We start from the raw sequence: 23,377 nt of genomic DNA on the forward strand, positions 1-23,377 counted from the left end.
CAAACTAATCCATATAAAGACTGAAATCAAGAATTATGATACTGTTAATGAATATATAGCATGTTTAAGCCTTTTCAAATGTATTACATATAAAATTAAAAATCCAGTATAAACTTTCAAAGTCAAGGAACTCTAAGCCAAGAGTTATGACACATATGTATTCAATGAATATAAAGCAACATTTTCAATTAATGCATATAAACCTAATATAAACATTCATTTATCACCCTCTTCTTTAATGATAGAAGTTTGTATATTTGCTAAAATGGTACATACATACATAATGTTATCAGCTAAAAATCTAAAAATAAGATCCTTCGGTATATGATGCAGTATTATAAAAACTCTCAATCTCTGTATAACTCGTTCAACATGTATACGCACATGAGTACGTTTTGATGATATCTTCTGGCAATAGTAATCCATTTTGGACAAAAGGGAGATGAACAAGAACAGCCATATTTCTTAATTTATCTAATTAGGTCCGAATAGGTGGAAATCCTGAATACGAAGCACAATTGGAAACTATATAAGTCTTTCTTTACTCATGAATTTACCGTTGTAAATATAGCATCTCCAGGTTCTTATTTATTTAATATTCCCGAAAGCATAGTAATTTGGGTGTCAGTTATTCAGCCCAAACCCACATCACCTACAAAGGAAATAAAGCCGGATGGCTTTATGAACACATGGCATTCTATTATTGTCTAGGAGTGCAACCAATCAGAACCTATAAATAAATAAGATTAATTGAAGTACTTTCAAAATATTATTTATATTGTAGCTACAAAAAAAGTTTTACACACCTTTACTGAATACATTCTTTTATAGTTTGAGTATGTGTAGGCTGCATGGTCAATACTATGTGGAGTATCAGTCTCAATCTCAAAACAATCAAGAATAACAGAATAACTCTGCATTTCGGATACAACTTCATTAATTGTTTCTTCAACGGTTTTGTCTAATCTTGTATTGATAGCCACATCCTTATCTATGGCTCATGGTATTCTAATGTTGTCTAGACTGATAGCTCTATGTGCTTACCTAACGAGTGTAAACGTCAAAAGTATCAACATAACCAAACAAATATTATTTCCTCAAGCTTCAATTACAAATGATACTTTTAGTTAGTACGCAATATTATTGATATAAAAAATGGATCGTGAAGGTAAATAATACATAATAATACCATATTTCTCCAACGTTGATCTTGTCTATGACCGTTTCAGAGATAAAAACATTTTTCGAAGACATATTAAAAACAGAAACCGATGTCTCTGCTGGAATGGCTGCAATTCGAACACTATTAAAAGTTCTGGAATGTTATAATAGTGAAACCGTACAGGAACTGCATGCTTCTCTACAATCTGCTGTTGAAATAATGAGGAGTACCGATCAACCAGTAACAGCAGTTGCTTCAGGCTGCGAACTATTCTTGAGGTTCATTACATTAGCTAAACTAGATCAGGAAACCTTTGCCGAATGCAAACAAGTCATGTTACATCGAGGAAAATTATTCTTAAAGAAACTAGTCGAAGCGAGAGGTATCATAGCAAAACTAGCTTCACAGTTTATAACCGATGGCTGTGCAGTTTTAACACACTCCAGATCAAGGGTTGTGCTCGAAACATTGAAAGAAGCAGCCAAAAGTAAACATTTTCATGTGTTTGTTACAAACTCAGCACCTGATAATAGCGGTGAAGTGATGTGTAAAAATTTAGAATGCGAAGGTATACAATGCACACTTATTTTGGATTCCGCTATTGGCTGTATTATGGAGCAAATCGATATAGTTATGGTTGGAGCCGAAGGTGTAGTGGAGAGTGGTGGAATTATTAATAAAGTTGGAAGTTATACTATGGCATTGTGTGCTAGGGAAATGAAGAAACCATTTTATGTACTTACTGAAAGCTTTAAATTTTCTAGATTATATCCGCTTAGCCAACAAGATGTGCCTGCAGAATTTAAATACACTACAACAACACGCATACAAAAGAATTTAAGTCATGAGCACCCTCTTGTAGATTATACACCACCAGCATATATATCATTGTTATTTACAGATTTAGGTATATTAACTCCATCAGCAGTTAGCGATGAATTAATTAAATTATATTTATAGTTTATCAATAAATATAGTAGAAAAAAATTGAGCATTATTTTTGTATTTTATTCATCTTATCCATATTAGTAGTTACTATCCATATTATATTCTTCTTTTATCTATGTTACTATCATACTAATACCTTTTTTATAGATTGATATTGTTCAAGTCATTGAAGTTGAATAAAGTGATTTTTATTTATATCTCGTTTGATAAAAACAATTTGCTATAATGCTCCAAAATTTACAAAGTACATGAATTATGCGAATGTACGTAATATGACTTTGCACTATATTCTAAAACTTCTTTAATACAATATAATGCAACATATTATTCATTATTGTTATAGATACCAACATTTAATTTAATATATATATACATACATGAAGTAACATTTGTTTTTTTTTTTTGAAAAATAAAATAAAACTTATATATGGAACTACCATATTGTTAACTATAATATATTTTAGAAGCTAATTAATGTTGCAAATACAGAATTATAATAATTTCAATATGTAGTTTGGATATTTTAATATGCTCTATTTCAAAACTAAGCTTTGACTAGATTACACTCATTGAACATATTAAATAAAATAGTCTGTAAATATAGACCATTCTATTAATATGAAAAAAAGCATGAGAAGCATAAAATGTAAACTTTTCTTAAAATTAGGATACTCTAACAAAAACAATAAAAATATTTGATAAAACGTTGAAGCACATCTTAATGCTTGTTTATTCAATGTTATTATATTATTAATGTTAAATAATGGCATACCTGGAAAAGCTATAGTGAACAATAATAAATGAAATTTTACATTGTTAATTAAATTAATTTGAACATCCTATTACATTAATAAAAAAATTAATAATTGCTTTGGTTTAAAACGTGGTGCATTAATCTCTTGAATGAGCCGCTTTGATGAATTTCTCCAGAATCATTCAAAGGCTGTAAGATAAAATAAAATATATAATCAAAAAAAGTATTTTGCAATCACTTATCATAAGCAATAAAGAAACATAACATAGAATTGATTTCAAATTCTTTACAAAAATTTGTTGTAAATAACAATGAATAACCATAGGTAAGTAGTCAATAAACTGATTATTTATTGGGAAAACATATAATATTCCCGAATTGTTTAAAAAACTGTAGATAATAAATGTTATTGTTGTCCTTAGACCTAATTATATAAACACAAACATGGATTTGAAAATGAAATCCTCACAATGTAAGTATATAAATGCATTTTGATGCTAATTATACTTTCTTCATTGATGCGCATTAACAGTAAAAAAAATTATTTGGTTTTATTTAGTTCCCATTCCTATAATTCTACAATAATTTACCAAATAATTGTATCTATTAAAGGCAACTTTTTAATCATATTAGATAATTTTATTTATATTTCTTCATTAATACTTACATATTGATTCTGCTGATAATGTGGTTGGCTTACTGGATTTGGTTTCTAAAAATAGATAATAGTGACATTCGTAATTATTACATATTTAAACATTTTAAAATAATAATGGTTAACATTTGCATTGGAAGGATAGTAAAAAATACATTTTCGTAATTTGTAATATAAAAAATATAGATTAGCCATAGATAAACAAGTATGAGATTAGCCTAGACCGAAATGTGAATATATCCTGCCCAAATACTAAGGGGATATACTTAATTGCCTATAGAATGAATCCTTTCAATTATTATGCTCGTATTTTTTGTGCATAAAATAACAAACCAGACTTTTTCCACTTCCAATCCGAATAAAATTTTTGCAAACCAATTGAAATTACATGCTTTTACTTGTTCTGAGAATACTAAAATTACACATTTACACGTTATTTTATAATTAGGTCAATACAAATTAGACAAAGTTGTATTTGTAGAAAACAAAACGTTTGTATTTGTTATAAAATAATTATTTTTTAAGATGTATCGATATTCTTTCGGTATTATTAACAAAACAGTAAATATGTATTAGAATTACCTTGAATTGTACAGTTTTGGTCGGTTGAAACACTTTTGTTTGGGCTGGAGTACTGACTTCTTGTATTTCACCACCGTATACTTCTTCCTGCAAAGCTCTAAAGGTCTCACTCTTGGCGGGATCGTAAACAACAGTCGGTTTATATCTACATAAAGAAAAATTATTAATATTAAATATTAATATAATGATTATTCAAGTAAAAAAACTCATTATCGTAATAATTTTTATAACCACTTGGGGTTAGTAGTATTTTTTTATGAATAACGGCCCAAGATAAATAATTGAGAAAAAATAAAATAGCTGAAGCACTAATAATATAATTGTGCCATTCAAAAAGGGTTACAATATTTGGGTAATATTTTTGAAAATTATTTAACTCAATTTCAAATATTTAAAACTAAATATATTAACTCATTTCAAATATTTAAAATTCGAATATTTTATTTTTCAAAATAGTATTGTATGACTTGTATTGTTATTATTGTGTATTGATATTAATAAATACAGAAAATGGTATAACTTTTAGTTTGCTTGCCAATAAAACCATGATTATATTGATTATCATTATTCATTATTATCTATTATTACTATTTATAAAATTATAAAAGTAAATTTGATTGGAAATGATTATATATAAAATGTATGTTATAATGATATGTGGCAAACTTAATTCTAATCTTTAGGATGATAATTTACTGCAGAAGTAAATTGTGTAAAGTGGTAAAGCCCATGCGGAGAAAATTTAGAATAAATAATCAAGTAGAATACACCTTACCCCATTTTAGAATTTTCCGCACTCAACATAGGGTCTTTTGTGCTCACTTTCTTCACTCTTTTTCAGAACTGATTATCTTACTATAATACAAGACTACTTTAAACTTTTAATACCTTAACAAGCGGACACTTTACTGGACCTTAATAAGACCTGCATTGTTGTACTGCTATTGCTCCAGCATGGAACACGACAACAAAGACTAACCGACGGAGGCTACAGACAGTACAAAACAAAGCTTCACGACTAGCACTCAACAAATCAAGAAACCCAACTGACGAGGCACTATTGCTCTACAAAATACCATACACGAACAGACTGACGTACCGACAGCTTTTGGACCAAATAAAGAAGCTCGCAAGGAACTTTTACCTCAATTGTAGGAATCACCCTAATACTAACCACCAGGCACTTGGTTACTATGCACAAGAAAAAGTTTGGTATGGCAAACGCGCCATGCCAAACTTGGAACATAATATCTCATTATGAACGAACAGATTGTTATGTAATTCTTATTTTTTCCAAAATATTATTATAATATCTAGTAACTCTTCTTTACATTTTTCTCTCTTTAACAGGTATATTTTTATTATGATGATTGAGATAAAATGCAATTGCGATATTTATAAGAGTGTAACACCCTTGTAGAAAACTCAAATGTATCACCTTATTTGGGGCACACCTAGTGAGAAAATTTCAAAAAATTGAATTTTGAATTTTTAAATATTTCGATAGGTTATAACTTTAAAAATAACATACTAAAATTTTAAATCGATATCATAAATAGTTTTTGAGTTACAGCCATTTAAAAGAGTATATATAGTATATAGTATAACGGCGATCATTAAACGCGTTTTTCTCGAAACAGCATTTTTCGAATTTGCTGGAGTGATTACTCGAAGACAAGTGATCCGATCGCTATCAAATTTTATTTTGCATCTCTTCTATATAGTTCTCCATACGACGACCCTCCAGTTTTTTGATCGTAACAAAAATTGAATTTTGGCAGGCCAAAAACGGCCAAAATTTTGGAAAAAACTTAACTTTTTTCAGGAGAAGGCTGCAATCACTCCAGCAGCCGAGGATCTTTTTTTTGGCGCCGCCGGAGATTGAGTGTTATTTCAAAAATATTTAATATTTTATTTCAAAATTTATACTGAGTATTCTCAAAACATGTAAAATATACCCTCAAAATTTTAAATAGATGAATTCACTAGTTTTTTTTAATTCCCATAAATAACCTTTTATAGGTTGTCACACAAAGCGTGCCCCTTAATTTAAATAAATGTTTTCAAATCTAAAAAAAATCTAATCTAATAACTTTTACACTTGTATGTAATATTCACATTATATAATGAAATATATGTTTTTCAATTGAATTGAAAAAAATAATAATTAGTTTAATATTCGCTTTTTACAATTTTTATAGTTTTAGTGAAAACATGTTTGTCATTTTGTTGAAAATATTTGAAATCTCGATCTCATTCATTTATTAAATTTTTTCTGGTTTACCTTTTCCGAATATAAGAAAATTTCGTGATACAGTTGGTGGCGCCCCTATTGAGTGCGGAAAAAAATAAAATTGAGGTATTGGCAAATGTGCTGTGTTTTCGATTTATTAAGCCTTGCTAAAAATTAAACGATAATAAAATAATTACATACTAAATTGATTACTTACGGTAGGCTTGTTGTATGACGAATCGCTTCGGCGACGTTGGCATCGGAATAGAGGCCAATTGGAGAATTGAATTGTTTATGCACAACCTAAAATATTTAATATTATTAATACTAATCACTGGATGTTATAAATTAGTTATAAAATAAAAACAAAACAATTAATTAATAATGTATCAAATAAAATTAAAACTTTTTTTTTTATTAACTCTTTTATTTACAACTGTCCAGTAAAGGACATTTAGTAAATTTAATGAATTTACAATAGTCCGCCGAGAAGGGGCATTGTATACTACATTGTCATGTTGGAAAAAACAACTCAGTAGTTGTTTTTTCCTTTCTATTTTCTTTTTCCTTTCTATAAAATTCACAATATTTGAAAATTAAAACTTGAAAAGCTAAAATTAACTTAGATGTTAAGAATCCTGATATCTTAAAATATACCAGATTCCTGTATAAATTTAAATATATGTTGCTCTAAGATTATTTACAAAATTTTATTTCACATTCTGTTTAAAAAAAATGTACATCTTGAGAAATTGAGAAAAGAACGACTAGGCGTATTAAAACATTCAATCTTTTCGCTAATGCTAAAACTACTGCTATTTCATTCTATATTCCTTTAATGATGTTGAATTCTTAATATATTATCTACATTATCAATAAATTAAATAAGATGTAAAAATGAAAAAATATTTAATTAATAAACTACCTTGTTTGCTATGCTATCACCAGCCACTCTGTGTAATACTGAATCGGCAACCTGTGAATAAAAAAAAACAGTTTAATCGTCTTTGATATTGTTTATTGTTTTATTAAAAAATATATATAACACTATCACAAAAGAATTATTTTTGTACAGGTCTAACAAACATATCGATGACCATTGAACAACAAACACAATAAAATTAATTAATAGCTTAAAATTTTATTATTGACGTATTCTTGGACTACGGCCTTATATAATTAATTTTTTTATATTATGAAATTATTAAGATTAACATTAGGATGTTTATGATAATTTGAGATTAACATTAAAATGTTTATGATAAATAAACCTAATCACATATATTGCTCAAAATTTTAGAAGGGGGAAATAGTTAGGAGCAATGTATTGGAACAAAACAACACTTATAATTAGAGCAAAAATTCGTCAAATATAACAGATTTTGTTATTCAATTAGATATAGTAAGCAACTTTATGTTATTTCAAAAAAAGAAAACTTACAATATGAAATAATTTTGAAACCCATATGTAAGAATAATAAATTAAAACCTCAATCATGAAATTATTGGACAAATATATAATAGATTTATTTGAGTCTTTGAAGCAATTCTTCTTTATCAATCCGTTATTAGTTGAATATTTGTTATATTCGATGTATTATGAAATGTAAAATTTATATTGCAACTAATATGTAGATAAACAATATGTTTCACTTTCGATATTATACAATTACATAATGCAATATTAGACAAACAGAAGAAAGCATTGTCGAGTGAAAGTCAAACTTGTTCACAAAGGATTTCTCACTATATCGCAATTTGAGTTGAACGTTTCAAGTTATAATTGGAACCAGAATATAATTTGTCAACGTAAATTTTTACACGGATGTTCATGATTGTATATAGTATTACAAGTAACCATTAATTTGCAACTTTCATTAATTAAATATAAATTACAGTTCACAAATTTACTTACACATATTTATAGTATAGTTCATGTTTTACTTTTACTTATGAGGGCGTCTATTAATCAAGTGAGGTTTTTAGGGGGAAGAGAGGTTTAATAAAAAATCTCGAAATATCACGTGGGGAAGGGAGGGGTGTAGTAAGATATCACGTATATTTATTTTTTAACTGATCTTTTTAAAAAAATTCAAACAATTTCAAGAAAAATCGAGAGAATTTAGGAGAAGCAACAGAAAACTTCTTTTCTCATTTGTAACAACATTTAAATGTGAAGGATTCAACATAACTGATCAAATAATTGCTATATATACATGTATATGTATATATATATATATATATATATATATATATATATATATACTAGATGACCCAACAGACGTTGTCCTGTACCCAAGTCTAAAATTCAAAAGTTCAATTTTTTTAAAATATTTTATCATATACTTTTTAATATCCTATTTGATGTCAAGCCGTTGTGATTCATTTATGTTCTTATTATAAGCAGTATAAGAAATTCAGAAAAAATAGTATCTGCGGTTAAAGAACAATATCACACTTGATTTTACCACACAACATAATTGCTTCAATAATTTAGTCTATAATTTTCATAATCTCGTATGATATATTGGTTGCTTTTTGGCAATTACAATTTCTAAAGTACATTTTTCTTACTAATAATTTAACAAACATTATTGTTCAAGTTCAAATCTTAGGTGAATACGTTTGTAAAATCTAGTTCTTATGAGCACTCTCCGATCTAAGATCAACTTGCTAAATATTCCATATCTAATGCCATACAAATGAATTTTTGACACATCAAACAAACTATGAACATGAAAATAGTTTAGTAAAGTAAACCAAAATGCGACATGCATAAGCTTAAAAAATAATGTATATGCAATTTTGGACATATTGCGTTATTTATTAATCTGAATTATATAATTTCATCTTCCAACATATACTGTTGACTGTATCTTATGTTATTTTAATTTCTGGCACATTTCAGCTGCTTTTCGGCAATAATAATGTAGATATTACATTTTTCTTGTATATAATATTCTAATATTATCTAGGCTCATAATTTCAGCTAAATTCAAATTTCAAATGAATTGACATTTCTAGTAGATGGCAGTTTAAATGTTTTCAATGTCAAACAATGATAAGTGTTTTTTAGTAATTTTTGCAATTATTTCTAGAATATTACTAGCTTTATCGTTTATTAAATCTTAAAAATTTCCTTTGACAAACTCTAAAAAGAATGATCAAAATCCGAATAACCGTTTAGGAGAATTATCAAATTATACAACACCAGAGTGTATGTTTATCGGTTGTAAGATCCAGCTGATACTTTAAATTAAACATTTTAAATTTTGCAATGTATATAGCTATATATCTTTTGAAATAAATTATATCTTACAAGAACAATACACCATGTAATTCAAATACGAGATAATTCTACTATTTGGAACGCTGAATTCTAGATATTGGCACAACGGTGCAACGCTTCTTGACATGTTTCCAAATAGAAGAATCCAATCCATGATATTTTAATGCACGTGAGACACGTGTAGTTGTACCAATGTATCGAATTTCATTTGTTTTTTTTTTTTTAATTTGCACCACAAAATTGTTCAAAATGGTACAAATGTAAATTTGTTATAGTCGCTCATTTGTCTGTCTATCGGTCAATCAGGACTGTTTTCTTCCTAGCAGAATTGCAAATATTAATCGAAAATTTGCGGTTCTTTAGAAGCAAAATTCAAATATGGAACTAAAGTTTCAAAAAAGCTTTGTTTTGGCAGATTTGTGTAGGTGTCTGTCAGTGATTTTATGAGTGAATACCTTTGTCTACAAATTCTTGTATATTTCTTGGCAACGATAAACACCATGTCAACAAAATATTTTCATGTCATTTTAATAAATTATAGTACTAAATTATTAAATAAAATAAATCTATAAGTCAACTTTTCATGCTAAACGCGTAATTGCTTTAAATAGTTTTGAACTAAAGATTGGTTTGCAAAAATCTCAACATGAATATAATAATTTCAGACAATTTTTTTAAGAACTAATTTTACTAAAAATAAAAATTATAGCATTTAGAAAATTATGAGGTCACAAAACGTCAATTAAGACCGTAGTCTGAGAACTTTGTAATGGGCTACAGTACGATGTTATATTTACCGTTTTGTAATATAGAGTTAATATTATTATTTATTTTTATTAATAGTTATATTATATATTTAATAACCATTATAACTCTAAACTATTTTATTATAAAAGTTTCTTAAAATGTGCTCGACAACATAAAATATTTTTGTGTACATATTAGTTCGTGGAATATGATGTTGCAATAGGATGGTTTTAGCTCGGAAACGTTTGCTGCAAAAACATTGGGTTTTACGTACGAAATGTGATATTTTCCTTGATTTCACGAAGCCATCATCTTAAATAGGAGTCACAAATATTTATCATTTCACTGTGGCAATCACATAATCCAGAAATGTAGGTCTATGGATTAAGGATTAATGAGTAGATTTTCATCTCGGAATCTCACTCCGATTTATTGGCAACTGCGATTGTGCTAACAATAGACAACTTACTTGGACTTACGTACAATTGTGTGCATAAAATGGAACATTCTTTAACATTTAGAGCATATTGTGTTTAGTATGCAAACCATGCCATTATTTAAAAAAAATAGTATAAATTAATTTTTGGTAAAACGTTTTTTAAAAAATATATTGCAAATTATTCAAACTTATAATGACTGGTAACAAAATTTTAACTGATAAAGGTAATATTAAATATAATCATAATTATTTTATTGTATCAACATGAATGTGAAAAAATAGTAGAGGCGACTGGGTACGGTTGTGCCAGATTTTATGATAGTGAAAGTAGTCGTAACAGCTAGACTATACTGATTTTGAGATAGGGTCCAAAGGAAGAAAGATGAAGTATGTTTGCTCAAACAAGTTTCCATTATTGCATTGAGTCAGCGCCCTATATTAATATGATCTGTAGACCACTTTGCTTTTAAATAGCTAAATCCAAGTTTTTTTGTTAGATTTCTTTTAATAAAAACTATTACTTGTATATAGATCAAAGATCACTTTGTTTGTTATTTTACTGTAAATTGAACATTAGTAATTAATTATCAATAACTAGTTTTGTTTTATGCGGCATGTATTTGTTGTGACATGTATTTCTTGTCCTTTTTGCGCGCAATTTAAACAGATAAAAAATGTAACTTAACTTAGACAAAATACCATGGAGAAAGAGAAGAGAAAATTCAATACAAGGAAACAAAAGATTTCACAAACATTTCTTGTTTAAAAAAATTGGTTTTGTCTTATATTGTTATACTATATTCATAAGCTATGTTTAAATGATAAAGTTGTGTTGCGTTACATATTTCTGACAAAAGAAGTCGTTATAAATCATTTTAGTGTTTAAACCTATTGTTGCTTACCCTATTTTTATGACTGTCACAACCGTCCTTCGGGTGTGGACGATTGTGTCACTCGCCCTTTTCTTGTATGATTTTATTTTATGACTAATCTATTGTATTTGTAGACATTATTTAAGTATTTCCTCATAGACATATATGTAAATTACCATTTAATTTACTTTTCTCCCAGTTAACAGCTAAATTAACAAAATATTGCTGATCAAAAAAAGTGACACAACCGTACCCAGTCTTCTCTACAATAATTTCGATGAAATTTGAGCAAGGGCATTCCATCCAGTATATACAAAAAATACACAAAATATATCAAACATGTCAATATTAATAATATATTAAATAAAAGGTGAAGTCCAAATATATAACTTAAATTCAAATTTTTCTTGAAACTGCGATCCAATCACAAAAACTTTGAATTACTGAAGTCCCTTTAAAGATATCAGGTTAGGCACCTGATATTTTATTAATCAATACTTTCTTAGTATTGATGGAACTTCCAGCATCCAGAGCATCCAGAAATGAACCAATATGATGCACCACTTAATAAAGTATTTTATACTTTTGGTTTCTTTCCCTTATTAATAAATAATAAACAATTTGCCCACCTTTTGCTTCATTAAAACTTCATGATTTAATGTTGACTGAACGGGAGCCCTCATGGCCGGATTCGGGTGGTGGCGCAGATAGCAATCATTAGCATTTGAGTCGCGCTTCACCTTTGCACCTGGTAGCACCAACGGGGTCGTTCTGTATGGCTAAAAATAATTAAACAACATTGTTATTGATGGCCCCATACAAGTTATATGAAATAAAAAATAATTGTTTTTATTTTCTTTCACCATATAATTAACAACCGTTCTAAGTGGCAAATATAATAAATAAAGTGAGGCGATGCGCAAAGGCTTAATTTGACTTTGAGCAATTATATTGTGAAAATCAAACCAACCATATCACAACAAATAACTGACTATTTTCAGTAAAACTCCTAGCTACATTACAGATATGCATTTTTTTTGCTGTTTTTCTAGAATTTGTCGCTAGTCTTTTTTACCCCACAAGCAGTATGTCCTTTTTTAAAAGAAATTTTACGAAATAACAGCTACATTATTCAACTAATGCAAAATATAAATTTCACGGGTACATTTTTACAGAGATATTACTCTATATAACCTTGATGTAGCATTTTCTCAAAAAAATCATCAGCAAAGTTGGAATAAATATTTATTTAACTTATCTCTTGTAAAATTGCTTCTTTTGCCTTGTTTATTTACTATTTTTTATTGTTTACACCTTTGCCAGGGTAAAAATTCAGTCGGTCTGTTTTACCCTACCCACGCATGAGTTTTTATAAAATTAATTTTTATATAACTTTGCTCTGATATTTCATCAAAGATTTTGAATAAATACTTATTTAAATTACTCTTGTAAAATTGCTCTTTTAACTTAATTTACTATTTTTCATTGTTTACACTTTTATATAAAGTTAAAGTTCAGTTGGTCCTTAAGGTTATATAAAAAACGGTTGAATTTACCTTAAAACTAACAATACATCTTAGAAAACGTATTAAATAAAAATTATATTAAGGTCTCGTAAACTAAACAATGCTCACAAACGAAAAAATCTAACAACGAAAAAAAAACTTTTGCTATGGATTTTCAAACATCGGCGTCGTAAGAATCAAGGTGATGGCTGGTTGTAAATATTTTTTCCTCTACTTTCAAATATTGTTATTAAAAATTCACTTGTTTTTTAAGATATCGATGGTGCAGCTTAGATAATAAATATATTTCATGTAATAAAATAGACAAATGACAATAAGTGTTAATAAAGTGCAAGTTTCAATCATAAAAATTAAAAGAAATGAAATGGAATTGTGTTTTTTGTGCTTGACAAATTTACAGTCAAAAGACCTAGTACAAGGGTATAGGGTGTCTTCTATTTATTTTAATATATGTTAATAATACTATTATAATTTAACATGTTTTCTACTCAGCACATTGACTTTTTGCGCACCTTATTCATGGAACATAATATTTCATAAAGCATATATTAACAGATAGAACCATGAAATTCTAATTTTTATTCGGTGTACATGCAATTATAATTCCATAACTACCAAAAAATTTCATATTATATTTATACATACATACACATTATATACATTATACATATTATATATACATATGTGTACTTGTGTTTGCATATATTATAAATAAAAATAATGTGTAACCCCACTAATCCATAATTTATATCGAAGATAATAACACATTCCATGTCTCATAATATAAATTCTTTAAGCATATTTTATGCCTCTATAATCTGTTAATGCATATATTCACACTTCATATATTTTATAACCTTCACAACCTTGGATTACTTTAAATATTATGTCTGGTTGCAGAACTATTTACAGAAAAACAAAAACTTCTCCTTCAGGAAATCATGTATTTATAAAATAAATAATCTGAATGAACGGAATTGCCAAACGTTTTTACATTTTATCTCGGTTGTTAACTTTATTAATTAACGAAGATCTCCTGATCATACTTTAGAAAAAATGAATATATGTGTATGTTGTGACTTTTTTTCCAAATTTATTTAAAAATTTATGACGGCTTATGCTTTGTTTTAAAATTTCCTATTTCTCAAATATTTTTAAATCGTATTAATTTACATCAACTTGCTGATTTATTTCATTTATTTGATAATTTCTAAAGTTCTCATACATTTTGTTACCCACTTACTCTTAAATAGATAATAACACCAAATTTTCTTATAATATTTGTTTTTGTTCTTCGAAATGGTGATAGTTGTTACTGGTCTTTCGAATCCATGCTAAATCAGATTACACCCTTCCAGGAGGTCCCATAATTAGTTAGTCTAATTTCTAATAGTTATCTTTCCAAGTTGACTACAAAATTGGCCATGCTTTTTGGAATTATCTAATACGATCGAAATTATTTTCAACATAGTATTTTATATCTTTTTATTTCGAGGGTAACTCTAGGCTTTTTTTTAAATTATAATAGCCGCCTAGCAATCCTTTTTCAAATTTGTTGAAATTGTATCAAAACATTTTGATGCCTTAATTTTTTATTATTTACATTATAAGCCATTATATGTAAAAAATAAGTAGATATTTGTGAATCGTATGTATGAAAAGAATGATAATCCAAATAAATCTTACAATTTTTGAGTATGCTATATACGGTAAACAACAAAATCTTTAATATTTCACATAGGTTAAATGATGGAAATCATCATACATAAAATTTATGAATTGTTAGAAAAATAAATATTAGTTTGTTTTCATATATTTAGGAAGACATACTAAAATATAATTCATACTCTATTTTATAAAAATACTAACATTTGCTGAAAAACAAATCTGTTGCAGGACTATCAATTTTGGTTATATAAATAATACAATTCAAATAATAACATTAATGAAATGCCAACAAAATCTCAAGTTAAAGCCAATTTATAAATTATTTTGAAACAAATAGCTAATTTTCCAGTTAGATAATAGTCAATGATTTACATTTATTGATGGCTATACGGATTTCAGTTCCATAAATAAAGCGAAATTTTAAAATAAATACGCTCGACGTCTACTATATAATGGAAATTAAGTAAGAGTCGAACGATATAAAATATACATGTGTTTACTTTAATAACTATTAATAGCTCGTTATGTATAACTATAAATATTGGACTTAGTGTTTCAATTTATACATGATTAATTATATCATTCTAAAACTCAAAACAATAATCGATTGGGCGTTGTTGCTGGCACTGTAATAAGATGGTGGATTGTAAGATTTAGTTTAATAATTTGTGATCAATTTTTTTTGTTTAAATTTATTGCAATAACAATGGTCTGCTGCAAATAGTTCTGTTAGGTCACTAAAAAGATCGGAAAATCTGGGTAGAAGTATATATACTATAGTAATTATAATTACTTCATGAAAAATGTTTAATAAACAAATAGTGAAGTAATTACTCATTAAACTTATTATAGACTGGTAAATTGTTATATAAAAATTATATTTGATATCAATATCAAATGAAATATAATTATAATAAAATTTACAGGAATATTAATAAACCATTTTTCATGTTGATTATAATAACGATCAATAAGATAATAAATAGTTAATCACAAAACTGTGTATCGCATTCAGTCAATAATTTCAAATATCAAATGTGTAAGTTTAAGACAACGAAACAGCTTTGTTTGTATTATAATTATATAAGTATAATTTTTTTTGTTATGGCTTTATTGATTTATATAGAGGATAATTCAATGCACTAAATAAATATTAGATTATTTATAATTTAAAAATAAGCCATAATTAAATTTATATAGGTATAAGAATGTCGGGGCAAAAAGGTCCTGTTTAACATCAAATAATTATACTGTAGAAACCAATAAAAGGTCTTCAATAAAAAAGACCACCACAGATATCTCAAAAACCAGTAAAGTTATTAATTTTTTAACAACATATTTGAAAGTAGAGGGAAAAAAATGTATAAGCAAAATAATTTGTAAAAGCAAATAAAAGAATAAATTAAGTTAAAAAGGCCATTTTAAAAAACAAAGTAAACAAATACTTATTCGAACTCTGCTGATGAATATTTCTGACAAAATACCAGATCACGGTTATATACAGAGTTATCTTTGTAAAAAATCCACCCACAAAATTTATATTATACAATCAATTAGTTTTCAAAATATAGTTTAGATCAAAGTCAAATTAGAGCTTTACGTCCTGCCCTACCCTACTGTTTAATTACCAATACCGAAATTAGTAAAAAAAATATATTATTTTGGAAATATGATTATAAAAATGTATCATATACAACTTTTATAAAGTAATAATCTTATATATAAAAATGAATCGCAAAATGTGTTGGTAAGCGCATAACTCAATAACGCCTGGATCAATTTGGCCAATTATTTTTTTAACATGTTTGTTGAAGTCCAAAGATTGTTCTTACGGCGAGAAAAAAACGAATAATTGCCGGAAAAACTCTAAAAACTGCCCTTTTTTCACATACAAACGTTTTCTAACAAAAACGTTGAATCAATTTCAGCTTCATTGCTATAATATAAAGTTCATATTAAATTACAAGCACTCACTGTTATCTAAGGCAGGTCCTGCCGTTTCGAAGATACGGAGCAAAAAGTGCCAAAAATGGTAATTCAGTTATTGAAGCAACGGAGCGCCCGAATTAAATGATTTAATTTGAACAAAATGAAGAATTGATTAAATTTTTAGAAAGGCAGCTCTAGCGGTTACGGAGACAGAGAAAAAATGTAAAAAAAAATGATATTTAGCGGTCTAAAATGATCATTAGACATATGCATATCAAATTATCAGATATTTTATAGAGATTTTAAACATGTGAATTAATTTTGTTACATTGTTTTTGGTTCCGTATCAAGATTTTTAATTTCTAAAGTTCACTTATACGGTTCAAACAAATTTCAAAATTTCCAGCATGTTTTTTTCAAAATTTTCAAAACTATACAAAATTTTATACATGCTTACATACATATTTAGACAGATGAAATGGCAGGCAGGTAAATTGGTAGATATGGGTAAAATGGTGGACAGATAAACTCGAAGATAAATAAAATGGACAATATGACAACTGGTAGATAGACTAATTGATAGACAGGTAAATTGGTAGACAAGTAAATTGTTGAACAGGTAATTGGTAGACTGATAAACAGGTTGACAGCTAAACGGGTGGACAGGACTAGATATCACACATATGCATTTTGGTTTAAATTTTTAATTGAAAGTAAAACACGGCAAAGCGTGAATTGGTACAGCTAGTATTTAATAAAATAAACGTATATACTAAGCCACCAATACAAAGAAAACTAATAGATTTTTATTTAATACATTAAAATGTATCATTTAATCTAAAATAAACATGTTGATATTATGTTGTTTTATTTAACTGACATTGTAATAACTAACAATTTTCTTTCAATCGGAATAGTCAATTTCGCATTAAAATCAAGTCATTGATAATAAAACAAAATTGACATTTCAAAATATATGCATCAAGACAGACGGTTTAATTTGGCTCATATCCCGTAATTGCGTCAAAATACTGGCAACTGCAGCAATATAATGCATTTGCTGCCCACGTATATTTTTTGATCCGTGAATATCTGCCAAAAGTAACACCTTCCTTATAATCGAAATATAAACACAAAAATTATAATGGAAAATTGACTCTAGCTCATCATATACTGTCTTTGGTTTAAAAAATAAAGAATCTGTGTTTCTGACAGGCAGTTGAACGAAGATACCAATTAATTGTTTTATTATTTATTTTTGAATAGCAATTAGAACTTAACAGTTCTGTGAACTGTTACTAATGACTTCTTCACAAAATCACTTTTCAGAAGACAGGTTGGTCTATCCATATTTGATATATTTTTATTAGGTTTTTTATTGCTGATGATATATTTTTAATTAGATACCAGTGAAGAATATTATCACTTGAAAACATATTATGAACTGATTAATACTGTAAAAGTAGTTACTCGTGCCATATAATTCCATACATATACCTAATTTATAAGCACTAGTATAGTAATTTTTAGAAAATGTCATCTCCTATCTTAAAAAAACTGTCAAATGTTGCTGGATATCTTGCAAAATGTAATTCAAATTTGATTTTGCTATTTTTTTTTCAGAATATTCTCACAACGCAAATTGCTTATTTATAAGCATATATAATTATTATTTTTTTATCTTTCTGATAAGATGATTATATAATAGTTTATTGCTCTTGTAAATTATATTGACATCATGGTACTACAGTATTACTCAAGAAAATAGCAAATTTTGTGCGAACACAAATAGAAATTTTCAGCCTTGTGCCGTATTTTTCTCAAAATATAATGTTCTAAAAATATAAGGAGTACACAGTTTATATAGTACATAGTTTCAGCGGTGACATTTCTAGCCAAAACTAATATATATATATATGTAAAAGAACTAATAAAATAATGAATATTAAATTTAATTAGTTTGAGAAAATATTAAAATTCGAATTCATTCACTTTTTTGATCATAAAACCATTTACAAAAAACAATTAAAAATAACGTCACAACTAAAGAAATGTATTAAATGCGTTTACTAGTGCTATGTTAACACTTTTGGCAAAAAATCAATTAAAATCTCATTATTATCGAAATTTAAAAAAAATCAAAAGCAGCATGGTTCAATTTTCTTACATAAAAAATCAGAATACACACCCATGTTCATTGATAGATTTGCTTCAACGTTTTGGATTTTTATCCACAAATAATTTAAAAATAATTTTTTAAGAATTTGTTTGATAGAATGAAATAAAAAACGTAAGAAAACTAAACAGTAAGATAAACAAAAAACATAAAAAAGACACATGAAAAAAGTAAAAGTATAAATTAGGTCTATTTTGAACATTTGTAAAAAAAAGTCAAAAATATAATACCTTCTAACTATATATCTATAATAGCTATTTCAATCATCGTAATGTAAATGTGCTTGAAAATTAAATGTATATATTATAACAATGTATATGTATTAAACCTACAAGTACTAAAATGAGCACATTTTTCCTTGAAACGTTGTTTATATTTAATTAAAATTTATAATTACAATCTAATTGTAAGATTCTAACAAAAATGAAAAATATTTAAAATTAAATTAATAATTTATATTTGTAATACGATATCAAAAATGCAATGACTAAAATATATAGGTAAAGATCAAGGGATCACGCCAATGAATCAAAAAAACAAGAATTGTAAAATTTTCTTTTTTAATAGTTTATTTTTTGACTTTGTATTTAAGTAAATTGTTTATATGATTTTTCAAAGATGTAAGTTGTATAACAATATATCATATTAAACTTGTCCAAATTAATACCAAAACATTGAATTCTGCGCTGTAATTTGTTAGCTTCATGTTTCATCGTTGTTTAGTTAGTTGTCTTATATGTTCGTGCAGATGATGTATACATACTGCCTCACGATTAGTTATTTTTACAAACTATTGCTTCACAGCGAATTTCGCTTACAAGCCGCCAAAATATCAATTCAATTGCTTGAAACGCTATTGGAATGTGACCCTTTAAAACATCCAACTCTTTACTTCTTTTATCACATGTTTCAATAGTATAGCCAAAGAAAAAATTAATTGTTTAAAAAAATGCCATATACCACCGTTAAAAATTTTGTTATAATTGTTATTTTAGTTACATATTTATTATTATTTACACCTTTGCCAGGGTAAAGGTTCAGTTGGTCCTTTTCATCCCGCCAACGTGTAAGCTTTTATAGAGATTATATAAACAAAACGGTTGAATCTTACTTAAAGTTAACAATACATCTTATAAAATAATTTAATAACGTATACTAAAAAATATATTAAGATCTCGTTAATTAAACAACAGTGCTCATAACCAAAAAACTAACTAACTCAATGTTTGCATTCCAAATTCGGTAGTATAAATGGAATAAAAATATTTGATTTATTTTTGTTTTTGTTTAATCTAACAAGATTAAACAAAAAACAGTTTAACTAAGAAATCTTTAAAATTATCTTTTTAAGTAAATCGAAAACGATATCAAGTTTTGTATAAGACATAAGCAATCTCTTCAAGAAATAATAAGATTCCAAATAAACTGCTTGACTGTTTAATATTTACTAGCCATTGCTGTGTAAGTATTGTAATAAACATCATCACCAACATCTAAGATTTTGATAATTTCAGACAATATTTTAAAAACAATGTCAATCTATATATATATATATATATATATATATATATAAATAATTGTATGTCTGTATGTCCGTGTATGTCCAATGTATTCATAAACCGTACATCCATTCGCCGTGATAATTTGGGAAACTGTTTGGTACATCCCTGGACAGGTTTTCGCATATTTTGATTGAAAACAAGTGGTTTCCCACCCCCAAAATTTGTTTTTATTTTTGAGTCAATTCATATTTTTATATAATGCGTGTATATAAACTACATATAACCCTAAATTTTACATATAACCCTCTTGCCACAAACCCCTATTTTGTAAGAATTTTAAAAGTGTAATTATATTAATTAAATTATTTTTTACCTCAAATTCTATCAGTAAACATCTTTGACTGAATTTCGATTGAGATTTTTTGAGCTAATGAAATAATAAAAGTCCAATTTTACATAAAGAATATTTTCATTAGGAACTGCTAAACTTTAACACTTTTTTTAATGCATTGGTTCATTTTTTTTATTTTTTAAATAGCAACGTGTTGTGATCGGGTACAAATAGTTCAATATATAATCTTACCCAAAGTGTTGCAGAATCATCCATTTTATTTCCGTGATCCGTGGTGTACGACGTTTTGTAGGTGTAAAATGTTGCCATTGTTATGTGCACACTGAAATTTAACTATAATTTAATAAGATAAACAGTATTTTTATGTCTTATATATATTTAATGAATAAATCACAATGCGCAATTAGGAGAAATATAAATTTAGAATTATATGTAAAACAAAATAAAAGGTCTGAAGCAAAAATGATTAGGTTAATGAGTAATTACTAAATTACTAATTAATAATTTTTAACAACAGTAACTTGCAATGAATTTTAAAATATTGATTTAGATAATACACCTAAAATATTTATTGCAAAAACACCCAAACTATTTGAGCGCGACTCAAAATTTCGATGCTGATCGGTTCGAACGACTTATATCACGCGCCGGCTATTTCAAGACTAAAGAAGTTCTTTAAGAAACAAGATTCGTGAAATCTATTTGTATCGGTAAATCTATATCTATAGATATATATATATAAATATATATATATATAAATATATATATATATATATATATATAATATTATAAACATGCGCAAGATCTACTTCTAGAAGTTTGCGCGAATTTTCAAGTGCACACATACATGTGTTAGTCAGCTATTTTGGTAAAATCATGAGAAGCAGAGGCAGGGTGATCAAAAATTTGCGTCATGTCGTAATTTTATGTAGATCTTTTCATTACGATAATTCAATGTTGCCAATTGCAAAGTTTTCCTCACTCATCAACGACTTATTTACCACCAAAACATATGGTTTGTTGGTAAATAGAAAAGATATAATTAGCTTATTCATTATATGTTACTGATGTGAAATCAGTTAACTCTAGTGTATTTGAAATATCTTTTCAAACATTGAGGTCCTTCTGAAATGAAAATCTTAATATGGTATTCTAGCCTATCCATATTGTTCGGACGTATTTTCGTTTTATTATATTGGCCATGAAGGTGACAATCTTAATGGCATTGAGCTTTTACACGGAATGGTTGCTACCACTGGTAGAGTGGGTAGCGGAGAGTTCGATGTAACTAATTGTTCACTTCTAAAAGGAAAGCCCGCGAAACAACATGGATAATGAATAATCAATAAATATATCTTCTTGCATTATAACTTAGTAACAAATCAGTGATTGTGATAAGAACTACAACAAATACATACAAATACAAAACAAATCAGTGTTTAATACAGTCCACAGCTACAAGGGTTGAATTATAACCCAACAACCTGAGTTAATCGAAGGAGAGTTTTAATAAATTCTATAACGACGTATCGCAAATACACATATATTTCTTTTAAGTTAAAAGAAGCCAGAGTTTTAAATCAAGCTTTAAAAGGCTATTACTTATTGCATAAATTTTGTTTGATCATTCGTGGGCACTTCGACAATTATATTGGAAAGCATAAAATAGGGGAACTCCCATGTCCCATGTAGATCTTCGAAAACCATAACAATATTGAGCAATATTCGATACCCAAGCCTGATCAAATGAATCCAAAAAGAATTCATGTTCATAAAGCACATTACCTGTAATCGCCAAAATGCAATATGGAAAAGCCTTGCAGATCTCTCATTTAGCTCTGCACATATGTTGCTCTCAACAGTGTAAAAGAAATAATAATCTAATTTTAGGAAGAGGAAACATTCGTGCACCATATGTGCAAAACAATTGATACCAAACATTTTACGCAAGTTTTCATAAGTATTATTTCATGAAAGAAATATATAATTTATAATTTAAATCATTCACTATTTGGATAATCAATGGCACGAGTGCAGATATTTGAAATAATTCTGTATGCGCAAGTTCTAGGTAATAATTAGTAAAATTACAGTGCAATTACTGCTATCATGTCAATCTATCACAAAATACAATACAATCTATCACAAAATCATAAGGTTTCATATGAAATAAAACAAGATAAATAAATCAATAAAAATAAAACCGTTAAGTACATATTATAAGCTAACACGATTTAAAATTACGTATATTTGAAGGCATTAATATGGTGATTATAATCTCAATAAATTTGTTATTCAGTTCATAGGATATAAATTTTATTTAAATTGTTTAAAAACCATGTTTAATTATTAAACATCCAATATGAAATAGATTCAAATGAATAAATTAACCCTCTCGCTACGGATGTCGTCCATTGACGACATCCACATCTCATGCTGCATGTACGGATGTCGTCCATGTACCATGGACATAATGTGTTTCAAACTTCATTTCAAGATTCATCACTATAAGTTGAATTATTGTAATTCTAATTTTTTGTTGT

General features: G+C 27.2%; 2 protein-coding genes across 3 annotated transcripts; one reads left to right on the top strand and one right to left on the bottom strand.

Annotated features, from left to right (window-relative positions):
- The first annotated feature begins 1,055 nt into the window (after positions 1 to 1,055).
- Positions 1,056 to 2,122, top strand: LOC113380976 (translation initiation factor eIF-2B subunit alpha-like). The gene is made up of 2 exons (XM_026619992.1): positions 1,056 to 1,168; positions 1,230 to 2,122. The coding sequence occupies exons 1-2, from the start codon at positions 1,156 to 1,158 to the stop codon at positions 2,120 to 2,122; spliced, it is 906 nt and encodes a 301-aa protein (XP_026475777.1). The 5' UTR covers positions 1,056 to 1,155.
- Positions 2,123 to 2,857: 735 nt separating this feature from the next.
- LOC113380977 lies at positions 2,858 to 21,487 on the bottom strand. Of its 2 annotated transcripts, none has more exons than XM_026619994.1 (8): positions 21,394 to 21,487; positions 21,066 to 21,167; positions 12,311 to 12,460; positions 7,260 to 7,310; positions 6,552 to 6,637; positions 4,102 to 4,246; positions 3,532 to 3,576; positions 2,858 to 3,053 (listed from the first exon to the last, which is right to left on the bottom strand). In XM_026619994.1, the coding sequence occupies exons 2-8, from the start codon at positions 21,141 to 21,143 to the stop codon at positions 2,970 to 2,972; spliced, it is 639 nt and encodes a 212-aa protein (XP_026475779.1). In that variant the 5' UTR covers positions 21,144 to 21,167; positions 21,394 to 21,487; the 3' UTR covers positions 2,858 to 2,969. The 2 variants fall into 2 exon arrangements, with proteins under 2 accessions (XP_026475779.1, XP_026475778.1); XM_026619993.1 differs by having other exon boundaries at positions 2,859 to 3,053; positions 21,066 to 21,156.
- Between the last annotated feature and the right edge of the window lie 1,890 nt (positions 21,488 to 23,377).

The sequence above is a fragment of the Ctenocephalides felis genome, unplaced genomic scaffold (assembly GCF_003426905.1).
Source record: "Ctenocephalides felis isolate EL2017-DRISC unplaced genomic scaffold, ASM342690v1 CF-g0.4_SCAFFOLD_02500, whole genome shotgun sequence".
NCBI lineage: Eukaryota > Metazoa > Arthropoda > Insecta > Siphonaptera > Pulicidae > Ctenocephalides > Ctenocephalides felis.

Excerpts from the sequence above, each read along its gene's own strand:
- LOC113380977 (XM_026619994.1), bottom strand. The coding sequence starts at position 21,143 with ATGGCAACATTTTACACCTACAAAACGTCGTACACCACGGATCACGGA. Across the intron at positions 7,311-12,310 it reads AAGTTTTAATGAAGCAAAAG|GTTGCCGATTCAGTATTACA; the intron begins GTGGGCAAATTG and ends TTTTATTCACAG. Across the intron at positions 6,638-7,259 it reads GTGATAGCATAGCAAACAAG|GTTGTGCATAAACAATTCAA; the intron begins GTAGTTTATTAA and ends TAAATATTTTAG.